The 22,623-nt window shown below is 44.5% G+C and overlaps 1 protein-coding gene across 1 annotated transcript in view; it reads left to right on the top strand.

The window, feature by feature from the left end:
• Positions 1 to 1,321: 1,321 nt before the first annotated feature.
• Positions 1,322 to 22,623, top strand: part of DECR1 (2,4-dienoyl-CoA reductase 1) — a 59,659-nt gene continuing 38,357 nt past the window's right edge. Inside the window, exons 1-3 of the mRNA XM_066578432.1 lie at positions 1,322 to 1,428; positions 18,252 to 18,457; positions 19,360 to 19,417. Coding sequence (XP_066434529.1) covers positions 1,354 to 1,428; positions 18,252 to 18,457; positions 19,360 to 19,417 — 339 coding nt within the window. The 5' untranslated portion in view covers positions 1,322 to 1,353. The remainder of the gene's footprint in view (positions 1,429 to 18,251; positions 18,458 to 19,359; positions 19,418 to 22,623) is intronic.

Below are 22,623 nucleotides of genomic sequence, written 5' to 3'. Positions count from 1 at the left end.
CTATTATCGCTTGTATTAGCAATCATAGGCACTGGCAATGCAGGACGCCTGTATCTGACGTCCTGTTGCCATGGTTACCCGACGGCACTTTGCGATTACATCACGAGATCATCGCTGTCCTGATTCACCCTTGCTGTTGCAGCGGGAGGCCGACTATCAATGACAGCCGGCTCCCACTGCCAGATAGCGCAGGATCTCTCCTGATCTCGCGCTATCCCCAGGGTATAACTGTATGTCCTGTTGTGCTAAGTACTGCCAGGGCGTACAGTTACGCTCTGTGGCGGGAAGCAGTTAAAAATCAAGCTTAACTCTGCTACATCTGTACATGTGAGGCGGATCTGTGAACGTCCCTCAGGCCGTATATACTCGGGCACGTTCCATCCGATAGCAATATGGATGGAACTCACAAATGAAAGTAACATGCCATATTCCATCTGTTTATATACATGAGCGATTCTTCTCTCGGACTGACGGGCCAAGATAGAAAAGTCGCAGCATGTCCTATTTTTGGACGATTCTCTATAGGAAATGCCCATGAGTTCCCATGGGAGCAAAAAAGAATGCGTGTTTCCACCACGTGTGAATTTGCTCCTATTTAGGACGTGCGTGTGGTAAGACGTTGCGTGTATAGCGCAGCCTTTTACGGCTGTGTGAGGCGGCGTATCGCTGCGTATCTCACACTGTCATGCGCAGTCTGACCTGTTTTTTTTTTTATTATCCGCTCTGTTGCTTAGTGAATGTGCGTATGAGTGCCGCACATGTGCAATTGTGTATGTACAGCGTTTATTACACGCCCATAGAGAACAATAAGGCTCTGTCACGTGTAATATGTGGTAAATTAGAACATGCTGTGATCGTTTTTCCACGCGTATAGTGCGCCATGTATATACGCAAGTGTGAGCGGGGCATTGGAAAGCAATGTACCTTCATTGACGCCCTTCACTACGTATTACGTGCGCGTACATTGCACACGTAATACGGTTAACTTAAGCTCGTGTGAGCCCGCCCATATGGTGACTGCCATGACTAAGGGTGGGCTCGCTCTCGCACTGTTTACCGGCAGGGTTTTATAGGAATGGAGGCTAGCGCTTATTTGCAAACAGTTCCCACTGAGCTCTTGCAAAGCAGAAAGGCTTTTACACTGTAGTACAAGCACAGGAATGCTGAGACTTGTAGTTCTACAACAGCTAGGTGTATCTGGGAAGGGAAGAACCAGACCTGCCAATATAATAGTTATATACTGTGCTGATAGACCACAGGTCTAGTGGAAACGGGTCACATGACCATGCTGCCTAAAATTGTTAAGTGTAAATAAAGTTGTACGAATTTGAAGCTAGTTGAACATTCACAGTGATGATGGCGGCCTTAATCTCAGCTGTGGGGCGGCGAGCTACGCTGGGTGTTAGAGGCGCTCCGAGCGGGATCCGGGTGAGCTCAGTTTGTCTTCACCCGCTGTCTATGATACTTGTCAGTCAGTGTGTGCAAAACAGCAGAGGCGCCAAAATCTTCAGCAGAGCGTCCTGTTTGCGGTCTCGTTGCACACGTGACTCTTCCTTAGCCAATGGCCGCTTTCTCTTGAGTGACATTGACAGCCATCTTTGATGTGGGCAGGATTGTTTCTGTGACTGACTATTGTAGAGAGGGCAATATGTTGTCCCGCTCAGCATAGTAGCTTCTAGTCCAAGCAGCTATGGAAAGCTGCATTGCTGCTAATAAACCCCATAGCTTTGCATATGTTAGCAATCCATTATATTGGTGCCATTAGAATTGGGCCATTTAGGGTTCTGTGGTGATCGCATTATGGCCGCCTTAACATGGCCTCATGCTGTGGGTTCATCTGGCTCGTGGTCACTGCGCACATTTATCAGCCTGATGATGGGGGACATACAGCCGTGTTCTAATTGCGTTTCCAGTGCAAGTTTTAGGACACCATTGACTGGTGATTCGCAACCGTCGTGGCGCGGCTCCTGGCTGGGAATCACTCAGCCAACATTAAAGGGGTTTTCCACGCAGCATCCGCCGGGGTGGGAGTGGAGGTGCTGCTCCGACTCTTAAGTAGTGGCCGGTGCTCATAATTACAGGCACAGCTCTCCATGAAAGTAATGGGAGCTGTGCCTGCACTTACAAGCGTCGGCCACAGGGGATGGAGCAGCGCTGCCGCTCTGGCTGCAGCGTATCCTGGATAATTCCTCTAAATAAAGCTGCATGCACATGGATGGGCCGCCGGTCAATAGAAGCCGTCCGTGCTGGGTTCGCAGAAAATGGAGCATGCTGCCATCTTTCCTCCGCAAGCGGAAATCGCAATTGTTTTCCACTTGTTTGCGTGAAAAATCACCTTGCCATAGCCTGCACATGGGCAGTATTTGCTGCGGAATCCGGGGGCAGACGCCCGCCGCGGATTCCGCATTTCAGATCTGCCGGTGTGCAGGCGGCCTCTCACAGACGGTAATCGCGGTATAACGCTCCCATTGTTTTCAAGCGAAGTCTGTTCTATTGTTCAGCGCATCTCACCAATGATGGGAGTGCAAAAACCGGCGTCTGCGGCAGCATCACCGCGGCCGAATATGAAGGTAAATCAGGGCAAAGCGATCAAAAAAGTGCTGTGCTGAACAGGTGTGTGAGGGAGGCCTTAGGCCCGATGTCCACCGGCGGATCTGATTTGCAGAATCTGCGCGGTTCATCCGCAAATTAAGCTGACCGTAGAGATACAAGGGGGGTCCGCAAGTGAGATAAAGCGTGCCGACTTGATTTGCGGACCAAATTTGGTCCAGAAAAAAAATTTCAGCATCCTCCATTTCAGTGCGAATCCCAGACGGACGGCTTCCAGCGGGGAAAGCAGAAGTTTAAAAAAAAAAACACCACTGCGCGGATTATTGCCGCGGGGAACGCAGTGCACAATCAGTCAAAATCTGCGCCAATGCTATAGAGTTTGACAGTTTTTTTAGATGTGGAATTTGCTGTGGAACTTTCGGCTGCAGACATTTCACAGCATTTTTGCCATGTGTAAACATACCCCAAGTCAGCTTGCCGTACGCTGCTACGTGCATCGTAGTAATAGTGACCCCCACAGTAGCCCCAGTAGTAATAGTGTCCCCTATACTAGGCCCAGAGGCGTAAATTGAAGCTCCTGGGCCCCGATGCAAAACCTGGAACGGGGCCCCCAACTATAACGCTTTATCCATAGTACTGGGCTTCCTATATGGAGAAGAGAGGCCTTATGGGCCCCCTGAGGCTCCTGGGCCCGGGTGCAACCGCATCCCCTGCACCCTCTATAGTTACGCCCCTGACTAGGCCTCTTTTCTAGTCTAAATCCACAACACTGGTACTATTTTGACTGTTTTTTGGATGCCGAAATGCCGCAGGATTTTTGAACCAGTGCTGTACTTTTTATAACAACGGAGGTAAAATCATACGTTGTGATAGGCCCCGCCCCGACCACACCCATTTGTCCCTCTTTGACTCTGGGAAAATCTGGTCACTTTAGTTGAACATATACACTAACAATGTGGGAAACAGATGATAATACACATATCTAGATCACTGAGACTTAAAGGGTTATCCAGCCTTTAAAAATTGATGGCCTCTTCTCAGGCCAGATTAATCGGTCACATTGGCCCGAGAGCAGCTCAGTTCCATTGAAGTGAACAGTTTTGAGCTGCTATACCGAGCACAGCCACTATACAATGTACGTCACTGTGCCTGGTATGGACTGAAGCAGCTGGGCACTCACCTGAGCACTGCAGTCAGCTGAGGGACCCCCTCTAACCAAGTATTGATGACCAATCCTGAGCATATATCCTCAATGGTTGAGTACTGGAAACCCCTTTACTATAGTAACAGGCACATGCTTCTTACCGTATTAGAATCTTCTTGGGCATTAATGTGCCCGCCAAATCATCTATGTCAGCTACTGTACATGCCGATGTAGATTTCAACTAGAATTTTCTGGTGTAAATTTTAGTAAATGGGATGGTCGACTGCGGCTCTTTTTTTTAAGTAGCAAGGCTGGCACAAAAATAAAAAAGTCACAATTTTTTTTGCAAAATAGTCATGCACCAAAATTTGCTACTTTTTTATGCCAAGTATACAGACCCATGCTAGAGATCTCCATTATCTACTGACCTGTTCATTCTTGGTCATATCGGCTAAATCATCACATTCATAGTCCACTTATAGAGGTTCTACAATCAGAGTAGGCAGTAATGTGATGAAGGTGCTGATGTGTGAGGGCACACTGTTCACCATAATTGTTGTGTCAATTTTTGTGATATTGGCAGAACTACATTTTTTCTTTCAAATTGAAAGGGCCACTCCAGTGAAAACACATTTTTTTCCATGCCTGTCACACTTTGGAGGTCTCGTCTGTGGATTGCAGTCACTTCCATGCAGGACAGCCCATTGTCTGATGCTTATCAGTTTCACATCTACCCCATGATGCAACAGCACAACTTTAGCTAAGGCTGTGCCATTTTGGCTGGCTGGGGGAGAGCTTAATTATCATTACCTTCTATATTGATCTAAATAAGCTACAGACCATAAGTATACAGTCAGGAGGATGAGCTGTGACCTCCTCTATTACAACTATGTGACAGGAGCTGTGAGATCATCATCAGTAAGTGTGATAGGAGTGCCTGCCTTCCCTTCTAGGCAGTTTCTGTGATGGAGATCATGTAACAGCATCACATAGACTGAGAATCTGACTAGAATATGAACACATAACCCCAAGTAGATCTGAGCTGGTCAATATTGAGATCACATGACCATGTGAGGGGGAAGCAGAGGTTGAAGGGTTCAGATAGAACCCGATGTCGTAGAAACATGAAATTTGGCACAAGCATAGATTATGTCATAAATAGGAAGAGTAAAGAGATCCCAACTCGATTATTCAATTCTAAGCGCAAAAGAATTAGCGTCCAAATTTTACGAACGTAATCTAATTCTCCAACTTCCCAATGTCATAGAAACATGAAATTTGGCACAAGAATTGATATGTCATAAATAGGAAAAGCTAATGGGTCCCATCTCGATTATTCAATTCTAAGCGCAAAAGAATTGGCGTCCAAATTTTATGTACGTAATCTAATTCTCTCACTTCCTGATGTCATTTTATATAAAGGAAACGTTGCATGGTTACCTCCCACGTGGTGTTTCCTGGGTAACGCAGAGAACTATGCAAAATGGGGAACATATTTTTTTCCTCAGTATCTCTAAAGTAACCACGACTTCATAAGATTTTTTTGTGTGAACACCAGATAAACACCAGTACCAAATTAACTCGGGCGAAGTCGGGTATATCTGTGTGTGTATGTGTGTGTGTGTGTATGTGTGTATATGTATATATATATATAAAATGAGGGATGGCTACATAATAAAGTGGCTGTTTAAGCAAAGTATTGCCTTAACTTTTTTTTAGCAGTGTACATTTTTTTTAATCAATACTTTTGTTCATAATACCTGTTTTATATTCTCTCTATATCTGGTCTGCCCTTCATAACCTAGAAATGAATCCTTGTGGATTTACCGGAGGATTTTGACACTTTTTTGCTTGTTTTTTAAAGAATAGGTGAAATCCGTATCACTTTCTTGAAAAATGAATAGAACATCTGAAAATCTGCAGGATATCTAATAGTCACAGGGCGTTGTAAAACCCTCTTCTCATCTGCTGTACTATCAGGTTTCTCAAGAGCCCACCATAGACCATACCATAGATGTGAGGCACCTGGGAAATGGGGACCATAATATAATAAAGTTCCATTTCTCTTTGAATAGGAAGTTTTATTGGGGACTACAAAAATACTAAACTTTAGGATGGCCAAGTTCGGTCAGCTTAGTGATGGCCTGAACCGTATCGACTGGGACAGTGTCCTCAGAAATAAGAGTATAAACAATAAATGGGAAACGTATAGAACCATCCCAATCACTTACTGTGAGAGGGACACAGGGTTATGGACAGGAGATAAGCAATGTGGCTTAAAAAAGATGTAAAGGGGGCAAAAAGTAAGCGTAGTAAAACAAGAGGGCAGCGCAGAAGCATTAAAAACCTATAACGAAAGAATATATGATGTAAAAAGCAGCAACCACTGCAATAAGATCAGCTTGAATCCACAAACATTCTCATCTTTGGTATTAACTATGCAAAGTTTTAGTTTTTTTTCCCTTTCGGACTTTCCAAGTATGACCACCAGATGGCAGCGCTGTATTGGTGCACCTTACGACATCGATTTATATAGATAGGCACCCGTCGCGCGTTGCTGCGAAGACAGACAGACATACATTCGTTTTTATATATCTAGATAACAACCAATCACAGCGCAGCTTTTTTAGGTTACCTCAGTGGTATAATATATAACAACCAATCACAGCGCAGCTTTCATGTTACCTCAGCTTTATAATATATAACACCCAATCACAGGACAGCTTATATGTTACCTCAGCAGTATAAAATATAACAACCAATCACAGTGCAGCTTTCATGTTACGTCAGCGGTATAATATATAACAACCAATCACAGCGCAACTTTTATTCTGCCTCAGCAATATAAAAAATAGCAACGAATCACAGTGCAGCATTCATTTTACCTCAGCGGTATAATATATAGCAACCAATCACAGCGCAGCTTTTATTTTACCTCAGAATTCTCAATATCCAGGAATTGTCTTGTGATGCGTTCGGCGGATGCATCATTTTGTAGTTGAACACGCATCCCGTTGCTCGTAATGTCTTTTGCTTTTGTGCTTGAGATGGAAATCAAACGATCTTTGTCTGGGGGGGCATAACTGTCGACGACGCTCGCACACCACCTATCATAGGATAGATGTACTATGCCAGTAATCTTCCCAGGAATGTACTCAACAACTTCCCATTAACTTTTCCTATTTATGACATAATCAATGCTCGTGCCAAATTTCGAGTTTCTATGACATAGGGAAGCGAGAGAATTCGATTCCGTACGTAAAATTTGGACGCTAATTCTTTTGCGCATAGAATTGAATAATCGAGTTGGGACCTATTAGCTTTTCCTATTTATGACATAATCAATGCTCCTGCCAAATTTCAAGTTTCTATGTGAGAAAATTACATTCCGTACGTAAAATTTGGACGCTAATTCTTTGGCGCATAGAATTGAATAATCGAGTTGGGACCGATTAGCGTTTCCCATTTATGACATATTCAATGCCCGTGCCAAATTTCACGTTTCTATGACATTGGGAAGCGAGAAAATTAGATTCCGTACGTAAAATTTGGACGCTAATTCTTTGGCACTTACAATTGAATAATCGAGTCGGGACCCATTAACTTTTCCTATTTATGACATAATCAATGCTCGTGCCAAATTTCACGTTTCTACGACATTGGGAAGTGAGAGAATTAGTGGCAGTGATGGAAATCGAACGATCTACGTGGGGGGGGGCGTAACTGTCGACGACGCTCGCACGTGCGCCATTTATCGTAGCATAAATGTACTATGCCTATAATCTTCCCAGGAGTGTACTCAACAAGTTCCCAAAGTTTCATGGCGATCGGATGAATGGTGTAGTAGCGCATAAAGGACAAACAGACAAACAGACAGACAGACAGACACACAGACACGCATACATTCAATTTTATATATATAGATATACAGGGTTATTCAAAAGAAGACGTAGATTTGAAGATTTAATGACCAACTACAAAAGACAGGTACACAATCCGCACATCACTGAAAAGAGGGGGATCAAAGTTTGTTTTTTTTTCTTTGACATACCAGTGAGGACTCTCTAACGCGAGCGTATTCTACTGCATATTACATGGTATCAATCTTTACATTACTTTCAATTGTGCCTCTTCACACACAGCACATAAAATGCCCGTACACAAAAGAAGGTGGCAGTCACTATTTTGGCACATATTACGTTCGCACGCACACCAAGCTAGTGTATGGGGATTGTCGGCACGCAGTAAGTGCGCAGTGAATGCTCCCTCAAGATGCGCTTTATTATAACGCTTGTGGGAAAGAGGCCTAAGTTCCATTTTCACAGCCATTCATCGAGTGCTGGCTCTGATTGGCTAAGCCTCAGCCAATCACAGCCAGTACTTCCAGGAGGTGGGGATTTTTAAATCCCCGTCCAGAAGAGATGAAAAACGTTACCAGGGACCGGGTAGAAAATGCAGAGGAGCCCCGAACAGCGCTTCTAAGGTGATTGTATACTTTTTTTATTTTCTACAGCTTGGGCTTATTTTTCAACCACCCCCTCCCCCATCCCCCCTGAAAATCCTTGCATGTGGTGCTACAAAGTCACCCAACTTTGTAGCACCACATACAAGGACCGCGTAGCTTTGTAGAACCACATGTGACTTTGCAGCACTTCAAAATTGTGGTATCACCGCGAGAAACCGCAGCGGTATCGCACGGAACAGCGATTTGATATCGCTGCAGTTTTCTATCGGCAATGCCGTGTCGTCCATGTGGATGTCAAAAAAACTTTGAACCCCTTCTTTTCAGTGATGTGTGGATTGCGTACCCATCTTCTGTAGTTTGTAATTAAATCCCCAAATCTGTTCCTTCTGTTTGAACAACCCTTCTTCTGGTGGGCAATGGGGGGGGGGGGGGTTTCAGCAAAAATTGCATGACGTCCAGTCTGTGTGCGCGGTTGCGTTGTCATGATGGAAGAGCCAGTCGCCTGTCTGCCCATGCAGCGTAACCTTCCCACAACATCGCTGGCATACCGCCTCGATCACCCCGTTATTGTCTACAGCCCCTGTGACGTCCTGTACAGCGGGCAGGACTGCAGCTGTAAGCCCCGGCGCAGGACCGGGAGAGGTGAGTATATCACTAGTCCTTATGTTAGTGCGCGGGGAGGGGCTTCTGCCGAGGTCTTACAACTTGGACAACCCCTTTTAAGGATGCAGCCCTTTTTTCTTTTTCAACTTTTGTTTCTCCTTCCCACTTTCAAAAAACCATAAGTCTCCTCTTCCTCCATTGACGTCGCTGTCTGAGGGCTTAATTTGTGCCATACGAATTTTATTTTTGGATGTTGCAATTTAATATATTATATAATGTACTGAAAAACTTTTTAGAACGTGTAGGTGGAGTGAAATGGGGAAAAAACTGCGATTCCGCCATCTGTGGGGGGTTGTTGTTTTTACGGCAGCACAAATGACATAACTTTATTCTGCCGGTCGGCGCGGTCACGACAATACTGCATTTATTTAGGTGGTTTTACTGTAAGAAGTAAAATATCTTAAGAGAAATCTGAATATATTCTTTCCATCTGCTGGCCACTAGAACCATTTTACTGTTACATTGATGGTGCGGCGGTTGGGCTCGTTTTTTGCAGGATGATCCCTGGTTTCTGATGGTGCCATGTTGGGGTACATACGACCTCAGACGTGACAGCGCCATTTAATGGATTAACAGCTGTGATCAGCTTGAGCGCTGATAGCTGAGTATGGAGTGGACTCCTATCCCGTTCCATACAGACCCCACGGCGCTGTGGCTGCTCTGGACAGAAGTGGTCACAGTGCTCACCCGAGCGCCACTGCCGCTTCAATCAGGTGATCGCTGGGGAACCCCAGAAGCGGACCTCGCTGATCAACTATTAATGACTTGTTTTACGTCATCTCTACTCTAGTCCTAGAAAACACCTTTTAATTTTTGATACATTGTAGCAATAAAAATGTTGCAAAAGTCAACAAAGCGTTTCCATGAGCAGGAAGAATGATGGCCTAATAGGGGACGGCTGTATGTGTAATTCTCTGATAAGGAATCGCACCGTTCAGCTACATAATGTATAGATGTAGGGCCGCCAAGGGATTTTGTTTTTTGCATATGCATTACTGAGTTTGTTATTCCGCAGGAGCCTCCCCCCCCCTGACCTGTTCCTTCACATTGCAGTCTAACTTTGTGGGTTATCTATATAAGTGGATGAATGAGGAACGTGTCGCGAGGTCTAATACGTCTTCAGTCGATTTGCCGCTGCTATCTTGCTATGCAGCAGACTGATGCTTCAGCGTTTTCACTATGCAGGCAGTTATCATTTCAAGGACATCAAATTATTAACAAACATGTCCTTAAGGTAAAAGTAAGATTTTAATTAAACGCTTCATCGCCTCGCTGCCATTCAGAAATTCACCTTGCAGTGGAGTCTTCTGTCCACGGCTGGCATCTTCTGTGTACTTTGGATGAGATTTAGCGTGCTGTTTTCTATACACTGTTCTGTGCATTGCTCCATATGATGCAGGTTGTTCTCATTAAAAGACAGAAGATTGAGGGGGAAAAAAACCTTTCCCATCTTATTTTTGCTTTTTATTTCCCTTTTAGGTTATATGCTTATCTCAGGCATACTCGCATTTGCTTACTGCTGATTTTCCAACCAGGTCTGCTGGAAGTTTGTTCCAAGCGTCTACGACTCTTTCTCTCCTCTTGTAACATATATAATGGTCTCCATCATGCCCCCCCTCTCCCTTCTCTCCTCCTGTACCATATATAAAGGTTTCCATCATGTCCTCCTCTCCCTTCTTTCCATCATGTCCTCCTCTCCCTTCTCTCCTCCTGTACCATATATAAAGGTTTCCATCATGTCCCCCCTCTCCCTTCTCTCCTCCTGTAACATATATAAAGGTTTCCATCATGTCCTCCTCTCCCTTCTTTCCATCATGTCCTCCTCTCCCTTCTCTCCTCCTGTACCATATATAAAGGTTTCCATCATGTCTCCCCTCTCCCTTCTCTCCTGTAACATATATAAAGGTTTCCATCATGTCTCCCTCTCCCTTCACTCCTCCTGTAACATATATAAAGGTTTCCATCATGTCCCCCCTCTCCCTTCTCTCCTCCTGTAACATATATAAAGGTTTCCATCATGTCGCCCTTCTCCCTTCTCTCCTCCTGTAATGTATATAAAGGTTTCCATCATGTCCCCCCTCTCCCTTCTCTCCTCCTGTAACATATATAAAGGTTTCCATCATGTCCCCCCTCTCCCTTCTCTCCTCCTGTAACATATATAAAGGTTTCCATCATGTCCCCCCTCTCCCTTCTCTCCTCCTGTAACATATATAAAGGTTTCCATCATGTTTCCCCTCTCCCTTCTCTCCTCCTGTAACATATATAAAGGTTTCCATCATGTCCCCCCTCTCCCTTCTCTCCTCCTGTAACATATATAAAGGTTTCCATCATGTTCCCCCTCTCCCTTCTCTCCTCCTGTAACATATATAAAGGTTTCCATCATGTCCCCCCTCTCCCTTCTCTCCTCCTGTAACATATATAAAGGTTTCCATCATGTCGCCCTTCTCCATTCTTTCCTCCTGTAACATATATAAAGGTTTCCATCATGTCCTCCTCTCCCTTCTCTCCACCGGTACCATATATAAAGGTTTCCATCATGTCCCTCCTCTCCCTTCTCTCCTCCTGTAACATATATAAAGGTTTCCATCATGTCCCTCCTCTCCCTTCTCTCCTCCTGTAACATATATAAAGGTTTCCATCATGTCCCTCCTCTCCCTTCTCTCCTCCTGTAACATATATAAAGGTTTCCATCATGTCCCCCCTCTCCCTTCTCTCCTCCTGTAACATATATAAAGGTCTCTAACATGTCTCTCCTCTCCCTTCTCTGCTCCTGTAACATATATAAAGGTTGCCCATGTCCCTCCTCTCTCTTCTCTCCTCCTTTAACATATATAAAGGTTTCCATCATGTCCGCCTCTCCCTTCTCTCCTCCTGTAACCTATATAAAGGTTTCCATCATGCCCCCCCTTCTCTCCTCCTGTACCATATATAAAGGTTTCCATCATGTTCCTGTGCTCCCTTCTCTCCTCCTGTAACATATATAAAGGTTTCCATCATGCCCCCCCTCCCTTCTCTCCTCCTCCATATATAAAGGTTTCCATCATGTCCTCCTCTCCCTTCTCTCCTCCTGTAACATATATGAAGGTTTCCATCATGTCCTTCTCTCCCCCTGTACCATATATAAAGGTTTCCATCATGTCCCCCCTCCCCCTTCTCTCCTCCTGTAATATATATATATATATATATATATATATATATATATATATATCAGATTCCATCATGTCCCCCCCTCCCCCTTCTCTCCTCCTGTAACATATATAACAGTTTCCATCATGTCCCCCTCTCCCTTCTGCCTCCTGTAAGATATATGAAGGTTTCCATCGTATCCCTCCTCTCACTGAAATTTGCCGCTGTTCTACTGTAGTTTTTGCCTGGAATCCGAATATGGACTTTGCTCTGTCAATGTGCAAAATCAGCATATGTACTTCTGACGCATTTACGTTTGAAGAAGTAACTAGTCACTTCTTGACTGCCATCTGAGAGGCAACACGTTGAAATTCCACATGTGGCTTTTGCTCATTGACCAGCTTGAAGGCCCGTTTTACACGCAGCGATTATCGTTCAAAATTCGTTCAAACGACTGAAAGCGAACAGTAACCGTTACGTGTAAACACGTGCATCGTGCGCTATTCGTTCAGTTGTCTTTCAGCCCTGGTTTTTGGTCGGCATAAAAACCATTGTTAAGCCTCTGAGAATTCGTTCCATTTAACTGCAGTTCGTTCAGTCTTTTCAAAGACTTGACGGATGTGTTTGCCTTCATACACAATGAGCACAGTGTTTACTCATGTAGGGAGAGGGCAATGTACTCATTGTGTATGCAAGGGAGAAAGACAATGGCCAAATAATCTCTTGTGCAAACACACGCCCAGCTGCTACCTTTACTTATCTAATGAGGGAAAAGACAGATTATTAGATGCGAGTATTTTTTTTCACAAATGTCGGCAGTTCGTTGACAACTTGTTCAGTCATGCGGTTGTTAAAGCGATAATCGTAGCGTGTAAAAGGGCCTCTGGTACACATTTAGATCTGCCACAGTTCTACAGACAGAATTTGCAGCGAACAGTTCATAGCAGATTCGGCTGTGCGGACATACATTAGGGACGTGCTCACGCGGGGTGGATGCTGGTGCAGATCTGCACTAAAATTTGCATCAAAAGTCACATCATTTGGTGTGGATTTTATGCATTTCCGCAGAAGACTTCCCACTGAAGGGACGGCGTCTGCTGTGGATTCGCACCACAATCCGTACCAATGGAGCTCATTTTTCCATTGTGGAAAATCCGCTCCGTGTTATTATTACGAATGAACCACTGCAGAGGCTTCTTGTATCTAATGATGGAAGAGATGATCATAAGGCCCCACGCCCACGGCCGTGTCAGACTCCGCCAGCGCAATATCGCAGCGGAGTCCGACATGGGGCCCCCAAAGACCCCATACTCGCCTCTCTGGATCCACAACGTGAGTCCCAACCGGCGCACAGTACACCGCATGTCGCATCAGAGGTGGGCGATGACGCGGATGGCGGTGACGCGTAATCATGCCATACTTTCGTTGTGCTCACAGCTGAAATATCACGTGATGGACGGCTTCCATTGACTACAGCCGTCCAATGTTTTACCGCGGCACTTAGAGCATGCCTCGGTTTCTTTCACGCTGCGGAATTCCGTGGTGGGATTCCGCAGCGTGAACATTGAAATGCAGAAAGTTATTAGGTTCAATAGAACCTAATGGCTGCTGGATAATGACGGGGATTTCAGCCGCGTGAACATGGCAGAAATCTGTCCGTGGGCATTAGCCTTAAGTCCTGAAACTTTTTTGTTTGTCACTACGTTTTAACTGCTGTTACTTGCAGTGGAACATCGTTCACGGTGTCATGATATATTACAGAACGAGGTTTCTTGCATGCGGAGTAATTTTGCTCCAGTAGATTTCTTCCACTTTCTTATTGAAAACACTTTGAAGACTTCTGCCATACTCTTGTAGAAGACTTCCAGTCTAGAACCACATCTTAATTGTTTCTCCATCCGGTGCATCTCCTCTATACACTCATCGCTAACTTTTTTGCACTGAAATCATCGACTTTTGCTTTGGCGCACCGCTCTGTTTGTGAACGCTGTTGCAGAGTCGCCACTTTGCTTCATGCAACCATTGTGCTGCGAAGTGAGCGAGAACTTTAGAATAAAGGCCTATTTACACGTAACGATTATCGGTCAAAATCCGTTCAAACGACCGAAAATTTGCGATATCGTTTGAACGATGATTTTAAGGTGAACTTAAAATCCATCGTTCAGCTACTGAGAGATAAAGCAAACCCATTTATCTGCACGCTGTTATCTCCATGGGATCGGCAGATAACAATGTAATCTGCTGTCAGCCAGAAGCAGAACAATGCAGCTGTTTGCACAGCTGAGCATGTTATTAATCACATGTTGGGCTCTGCAAACAGCTGCTGGAGGTTCTTTTACATGCAAATGAAGATGATAAAGCATTAATGGCCATTAACACTTTATGCAAATAGATCACTAAATTTTTCAGTCGTTTGAACGATTTCTCTTTGCGTGTAAATGGGCCTTAAGACCAAATTCATGAGACAGAAAGCCTTATTTATGAAAACTATCTAGCGGTAAAACTTTTTTTTTTTTTTTGTTTGCCCACAGCACCCAATCACAACACAGCTTCTCGTATATTCCGGTAAAATAAAAGCTGAGTTGTGATTGGTTGCTTTGGGCAACAAAGACAGTCGTACTATTTGACAGGTTTGGTAAATGAGGCCCCAAATCCTTTTTTGAGTTTTTCTCTTATCTAGTGCTAATTACGATCCATCATAAGTTTATCATAGGAGGTTTGACGGAACGACCTGTATATCTTGTTTGTTAGGCACACTGCCTGAGATCCAGAGATGTTACTTACGAGAAAAGGTTGCAGCTTTAGGCCCGCCTCATACCACCGCTTGAGCCAGCAAGACGCGTGCAAATGTCTTGCGCATGTGTACGCAGTGTCAGGTACTTGCTGTGTGCCACCAATCCCTATGCACCATCTTGGCATGTATGCGCACATAATACGTGCCAAGATTGAGATTGCTGCAATTTTTCTTTCTTCGAGTGTGAAAAACCGCCGGTGTGAGTGACGCAATACAAATCAATGGGCTATTGGCATCACTGGCATAATTGCATGTGTGACGCACAATGCCAATGCACCCGTGTGAGAGCGGCCTATGGTTTGATAAGGCACAACCATTCCTACCAGGTCTAGGTTGGTTGCAGTTACTGTATGCATTCTCCCCATAAAGGGAAATCGCTGCATAGATGTCGATCTTTGATTCTCGTCTAGTTGCGCTTTCTGATGACCGTGAATGAATGATAATTTAACATTTACCTTTTATATTTCAGTAATGAGCTTTTTTTTTTAATTAACTTAAACCTGGATGTCACTGGAAATGAATCAAGCACATAACACAGGTGACCTTTTCTATCTGGTGTATTGTACGTCCTTCGCTCTGACAATATGACATCTGTGCGGCCATATGTGCGCACTTTTAGCTCTGGCCTTGACATTTTGTTCTCATTTTGGGGAAAGAACATGCAATGGCTTTTAATTCTCCAGCACAGAGGGCACCGTACTTGTAAACGAGACTGCAGAATGGGTTATAAGATCTCCGATGACTTACATTGCTGGCCGTACATCTGACAGTCAGCCTATGCATGACCTATAGTCACAAGTATAGGGGGGCATGTACTATAGAGGCTACTGTGGGGCCCTTGGAGAATAGGTGCTCATTCCAGGTGATAAGGAATGGAATGGTGTCAAATGGCACTTATCAAGGGCCTAACATTTCTATCTGCTATTGGGCTTCTCATTCGCCATTGTACTGTGTTTCCCCCAAAATAGGACCTACCCTGATAATAAGACCTACTCTGTTTTTTGGGAAAACCGTGAAATATAGGGCCTCCTCTGAAAATAAGACCTAGCTAACCTGCATTAAAAAAATCTATACTCACCTGGTCTGCGACGTCCCAATGCCTCCCGATGGTCTCTTGTGGCGTGGCAGCAAACTGCGTCCTCCACGTCTGACAGCTGAGCTTCTTTCTGGCGACAGGGCTTTGAATACCCCACCTCCAGCAAAGCGAGCTCTGTGATTGGCTAATCGGCCCCAGCCAATTACAGCCGGCGCTCGATGAGCCAAACACAGCCACTCAGTGATGTCACCTTAGGCGTTAACGCTTGAATACAGTCTCTTAAAAAAGCTGTTTAACGTCTCTTTAAATAACACAATCCATAATCCATCTTTGAGCACCAGAAACATGTACAATGTTAATTTCCGCAATATGAGACCTATCACTTATAGCAGATCTGTCAACACACTTTCTCTCTTGCCTAGGTGTGAACACCTTTTGTCAGATTGAGGCAAGCCTCACTTACAGTATGTCACATGGGCGTATACTCCTTGACTGACCGAGGCTAGTCCAAGGTCAGGAGCGCTGCTCCACCACGATTTATGTAGATCCTTGTTGCTGTCCAGGTGTCTCGCTGTTCTGGAGACTCAGTGCTGTCTCTCTCTCTCTCTGTCTCTCTGTCTCTGTCCTTACTCAGCGGTTTCCTATCTCAGACCCAGCTTCAGCTCAGTCTCTCCACAGTGACTCAGCACAAAAGGTCTTTTTTTTTTTATAAATAAGGTGCCAGTCTCGTCTCTGGAAAGTTCCTACTGAGCATTTTCAGTTCCAATGTCCCGAAATTTGGCACTAATTTTGGTGCATGAAGCGATTTTGACCCAAGTCCAAATCCTTCTCCATGGCAACATTTTAACCTTTTAGGATAGCCCCTTACAGTTACAAAAGCTCCGCTCACATCTGTGCTGGAGGCACCTCCTCGGGGCCTTTGTCTTGAATTCGGCATGTTTGGTGGGAAGAATAGCGTTGCACGTGTAGACACAATACACACAAGGTGCTGATGTCTATACTGGGGATGGATAGTACTTTATAAGCCAAGCACAGAACTACACTGTTTGCCATTGCTGTGGGGAAACTTTAGAGAAACTCTGAGAAATGGGGGAAAAAGAAAAAAAAGCATATTATTCAGGTTAAAAAGAGTTATCCAAGAAATGCGTCCACGAGGCGATCCGCTAATCAACCCAGGTGGAAGCCATGGATAGCTAGGCACTTAGGCCACTATGGGGTAATGTAAAGTAGTGGTATGTGACCGCTTTGCGAATGAATTGCCATCCGTATAATAGAAGGACGGTTCAAGGCAACCAGAATGAGATCCGCTTGCTTCCAAATAGAGGACCCTCTCCCCCCCCCCTTTCTATGATGTCTATATGCCTCAATATCCGCAGCATAAATTGCCTTTATTTAAAGGGAATCTGTCACCTACTTTTAGCCCTATAAACTAAGCTTATGGGCTGAAAGTAGTTGAGTTCGAGGATGTAAGTGTTATACTTACCTCCCCCCGTGTTACTGATGAAAGCCGACTTTCAATGTACTACAATGGCGGCTTCCAGCGCTCACATCCGGGGAGGTAAGTATAAGGTCGCCTGCACACGGGGATATTTGCTGCGGAATCTGCGGCGGGTGTCCGCACCACGGATCCGCAGCATATATCGTCCATAGCATGAACACGAGCGGAAACGAATTGCGATTTCCGCTCATGGAAGAAAAATCGCAGCATGCTCCATTTTTGTGCAAAGTCAATGGAAGCCACCCAACCTGCAGCCATTTCGCAATTGACATTGCGGAAAGGTTGCGGATTCGCTAGGTGATGTTGCTGGAAAAGCAGGGGCTTTAAAAAGAAAAAAAAAGTACTGCGCATGTCTGACAGCGAGCCATGCGCACCACCCGCAGTACAAAAAAAAAAAGAAAATGAACTACAAGTACTACTTCCCAAAACTCCAGGAGGTGTAATGAATGTAAAGGTTTTTTTCTTTTTACAAAATCTTATTTGGTGGATGATGCGGGTAACGGCCTACATTGTAGATGCTCCTATTTAAATAAACTTGCCTGACGTCTATTTTGCATTTTCAATTAAAATAAAAAGATGTTTCAAATTAAAGTCTGAAAACTTTTGGCATTCAAGTGGAAAGGCAAACTAGAAGGCGTATGATGGAGTCTATTGTTGTAGCCCCTTCTCCGGCTCGCTGTGTTTCCTGAGTAGATCATTGCCATTTATAATCCCTGCTGCAAAATAGTCTTAACAAAGGCAAAAATACCACAATACAATAGCAATTTAAAAAGGGAAATCTAATTTCTTGTGGAATGACAATGTGACGGCGTGCGCTCGGGGCTGGCTGTACGTTAATTCTAAGATAATGTTATCTCTTTATGGTAAAGAAAAGTTTTAAATCTCCCGTTTTTTGTTTTTTTTTCCATGCCCACCAGGGATTTTTGTATGCGCTCTGTACTAATCACATACTTTTTTTTTTTTTTTTGCTGTCAGGTATTCAGCCATGGAACACCGGCTCTATCAAGCGAGAGCAAGGAGGCTCCTCAAGCCAAATTCTACCCTGTCTTACCGAATGTGATGCTTCCTCCTGATACATTCAAAGGGAAGGTGGCCCTAATCACAGGAGGGGGCACAGGCCTGGGGAAAGGGATGACGACAGCCCTGTCCAGATTGGGCGCAGAATGTGTTATATCCAGCAGGTAGGCTTTTTAAGGTGGACTGTTTCCTGCCTTGTATACCCTTATGTGGCTGTTCTTAGTGATTAATAACATCCACCTTAATAGAAATCAAATTATATAATCACAGTTCCCTATAAGTGTCATTGCATGTTTTCCTTTTAGGCTCTCACTGGCAGATTTGTATTGCGGGTTCTGAGCAGGATAGTCCGCAGTAATATGCGGGCATTGTAGGGATGCATTTTCAATTTTTTTTGTTCACACTCCTGGATATGAATTGAGTATTCTGCGAGTGGAAGAAAAATTGCAGCATGCTCTATTTCGTGCAGACAGCCTCCATTGTCGATGGAGGCCGTCCGACCCGCAGCCCATACACAATTAACATTGCATATGGGCTGCAGGTATCCGTGTCATCGCTAAACAACGGCGCAGGAAATGCAACCCAAAAAAATTTGTATCACACATGACCATCTGCAAATCCAGGCGGCCATACGCAATACAGGAAAGTGCTGTATGCAGGGTCAGCGGCTGGGCTCACACCCAGATTCAGCTGCGGGGCCTCCCGCATGCAGAATCCGATCCGGTCATGTGAGCCCGGCCTTAGCCGTGGCCGCTTTCCATTGATAAGACTTTTTTAAAGATAGTACTTGGAGATTAGTAAAAGTTCCATTTCATTTCATGGTCTTTAGAAGTGTGGTTGGCCAGCCTGATGTAAGTGAGGGATGCCCTGTTAGGAGTTTACTATCCTAGTGAGCGTATTCTACCATGTATGACAGCAGCAAAACTCTTCCACTACATCCTGCCGGGCGACCTTTTATATATTTCTAATTTACACTACAGCCATCACTTTTCCTGCTTCAGTCAAAATATTTGTCTTTGTTGACCAAAAAGGACCACTTTTACCAATTTATTTTATTTTTTTTTAGAAAATTGGATGTTCTGAAAGCAACTGCGGCGGAAATCTCATCAGAAACTGGAAATAAGGTAATTTAAAGATGATGCACTTACAACTGCAATTGCTTCCTAAGTTGTACGGTACATCTGCTGCATGGAAAGTCAATGATGACTGTCTTGCCACGTTGTTGCTATTCTTACGGAGGCTTCATATGGATTCTAATATATCAATTGTTTTTTTTTCCCCACCACTAGTTACATATGTATCCTGCTTTCATGTAGGTCAAGACGCAAATCCTCATCATGGGTGTTTTGCAAAATGTGTGGCCTTTATTTTACTCGCAGCTCCTTTTTGTTGCATTTGTTTATGCTGTAGTACTACAAGTTGTCTAGAAACCACTTGACTTTCTATCAGTGTGATTACTAAGGGTGCTTTTACACGAACGACCTGTCGGACGCAGATACTCGACAGGTCGTCCCAGTGATAATCATTCCTAAGCTTTCGCACATGACCGATTATCACTAGTGAATGGAGGCGGAGCGGGTTGGAGATCATTCTGGACCGCCACCATCCACAGTAAACAGGCAGTTGTTCATAAATGAATGACTGCCTGTTTACAAGGACCGATTCCCTCGTTCTGTTTTCTGTATGCAGAAAGCGAACGATGGGCAAGAAGCAAACAAATTCTCATTCTTCGTTCAGTCACTGCATGCATTTATACGGAATGGTAATCGTTCAGATTTTTGCTGGATTGTGGGAGTCCGAAAGATTATCGCCCCGTGTAAGGGGCGTTAAGGCCCAATGTTCAAGGGCGGATCTGATCTGCAGAATCTGCACTGGTAACTAGCACAGAAGATCTGCAAATCAAGCTGCCTGTGGGGAAGCATGGGCGTCCACACATGAATTAAAGCATGTGGATTTGTTTTGCGGACCTTTTGGCCCGGAAAACAAATCACAGCATGCTCCATTCCAGTGCGGTTCCTGCACGGTCTGCTTCCATTGAAGCCGTCCGATCTGCGGCCAGTCCGCAATTAAATTGCGACTGGGCCGCGGATTCCGCGGGAAGCAGGCGTTCAAATAAAAAACTCTACTGCACATGTGCAGCGGTTGGCGCTTCCGCACACATCCACAGTGAGGAAAATAGACAGACAGGTATGCAGAACACCCAGCCGGGTAAGCAGGGTCCTCAGCTGCAGGCTGGTTCAGATTCGGCTGTGGGCTCCCACATGCGGAATCCATTCCGCCCGTGGACATGAAGCATGAGGGATGGTTTACATGGGGCAACTATTGTTGGATTAGTCACTACAGCGTATTATCCTATGAATGACTGTTGTTCCTGTGCTCTTATACAGCACAATGGTTCATGTTCCCGGGTGCTGAAGCGCACACCTCCCTTCAAAATGTATTGGCTAGTCATTGAAAGACATTACCTGTTTACACCAGACCATAATTAATCAACCAGCGACTGGTTTTTAGATGACCTGAAACGATGAACAAATATCACTTGTCGCCTTCTTGGTGGCCAGGTTCACAGGGAACAACTCGACTGAGTGATTATTAAGGCAGTAGTTGTTCTATGTAAACCACCCTAAGTGGGACATACTGTAAGTAGCTAAGCGAGCATAGGACATTCTGTCTTCCATGCAGTACACCGCCTGTCCTTGATGCACAGGCATGAGGCTTCGAAGTAGAAGAGTTGCAAAAATGGGGAGTGGGATGTAGGAACCAGCAAGAAAATTTGTAAGTGAGGACTTTTTATACAGTTATGAAAATGTTGAAATTCCATAGCATTTAGTCATAGTCTTTAACCCCTTAATGACACGGCCTATTTTGGCGTTTGAGGACCAAGCGATTTTTGGTATTTTTCCATCTCCATTTTTCAAAAGCCATAACTTTTTTTTTTATTTTTCCGTGGACGCGGCCGTATAAGGGCTTGTTTTTTGCGTGGCGATCTGTAGTTTTTATCGGTGCCACTGTTGGGTACATAGACAATATCGTAATTTTTTTTTTTTTTTTTTTTATGATAACAGGGAGAGAAAACGCATCAATTCTGCCATAGATTTCTTTTTCTTTTTTTTACAGCGTTAATCATGCAGCATAAATTACACACTAAATTTTTTCTGCAGGCGGTACGGTAACAACGATACCAAAATTGTTATATTTTTTTTTTAGGTTTTTACACTTTTTTGCAATAAAACCCCCTTTTTTTGGAAATCTTTTTTTTTTTTCTCTTTAGCTGCATTCGAAGTTTTTTTATTTTTCTATGTACGGAGCTCTATAAGGGCTTATTTTTTGCAAGACTACCTGTAGTTTTTATTGGTACCATTTTGAGGAATGTACAGCTTTTTTGATCACTTTTATTGCATTTTTTGTGAGGCAAAATGCTAAAAATTAGCATTTTGCCTCTGTTTTTTAGCGGGTTTTTTTTAGGCTTTTTGTCGTACAAAATAAAAAGCGTGTTCAACTTTTTGTACACGTCGTTATGGATGCGTCAATACCCAATATGTGGGGTTTTAATTTTTTTTCCCTTTTTTTTTATGCTAATATTAGAAAAAGCATTAAAAAAGGGGGTTTTTTACTTTTTTTTTTTTTTTTACACTATTTGAGTCCCTCTGAGGGACTCGCAGCACTATGCCTATGATCGCTGTCATAAGGCATGGCAGAGCTACTGCTCTGCCATGCCTTATCGCTTGTACAGCGATTATAGGCACAGGCAATACAGGACGCCAGTGTCTGGTGTCCTGTTGCCATGGTGACAGGCCGGGCTCTCGCGATGACATCGCGAGAGCTGGCCGGAGACACAGGGGGAGCGCGATCCCTCTGTGAACTCTTTCCCTGCTGCGATCTACTTAGATCGCGGCAGGGAAGGGGTTGACAGCGGGGGGCGCATCTCCGATGTCCCCCCGCCGTTGCAGCGGGACGCCGGCTGTGACTGACAGTCGGCTCCCGCTGCGGGATAGCGCGGGATCTTATGTGATCTCGTGCTATCCCCAGGACGTACCGGTACGTCCTGGAGCGGGAAGGGGTTAAAGAGAATCTGTCTGCTCCTGGTAGGAATTGAAATGCTGAATCCGGGGATGTGACTTTTATGCTTTCCTTCTTGGCATCCCCCTACTATACACTGTCAAAGCCGTCACTGCTTGTAGTTGATGGACTACATAAGGGTGTCCTTTCGTTATTGCACGCGCCTAAGAAGTAGTCTGCTGCAGACATCCAGTGGCGACTTTGACAACACACATTGGGGAACGGAACGCCAAGGAGGAAAATGATAATCTACACATCCCTGGATGCATTG

Source organism: Eleutherodactylus coqui, chromosome 9, assembly GCF_035609145.1.
Source record: "Eleutherodactylus coqui strain aEleCoq1 chromosome 9, aEleCoq1.hap1, whole genome shotgun sequence".
In the NCBI taxonomy this organism is placed as follows: domain Eukaryota; kingdom Metazoa; phylum Chordata; class Amphibia; order Anura; family Eleutherodactylidae; genus Eleutherodactylus; species Eleutherodactylus coqui.
Note: the sequence above shows the minus strand (reverse complement) of the source record. Positions and strands in the feature narration are given on the sequence as shown.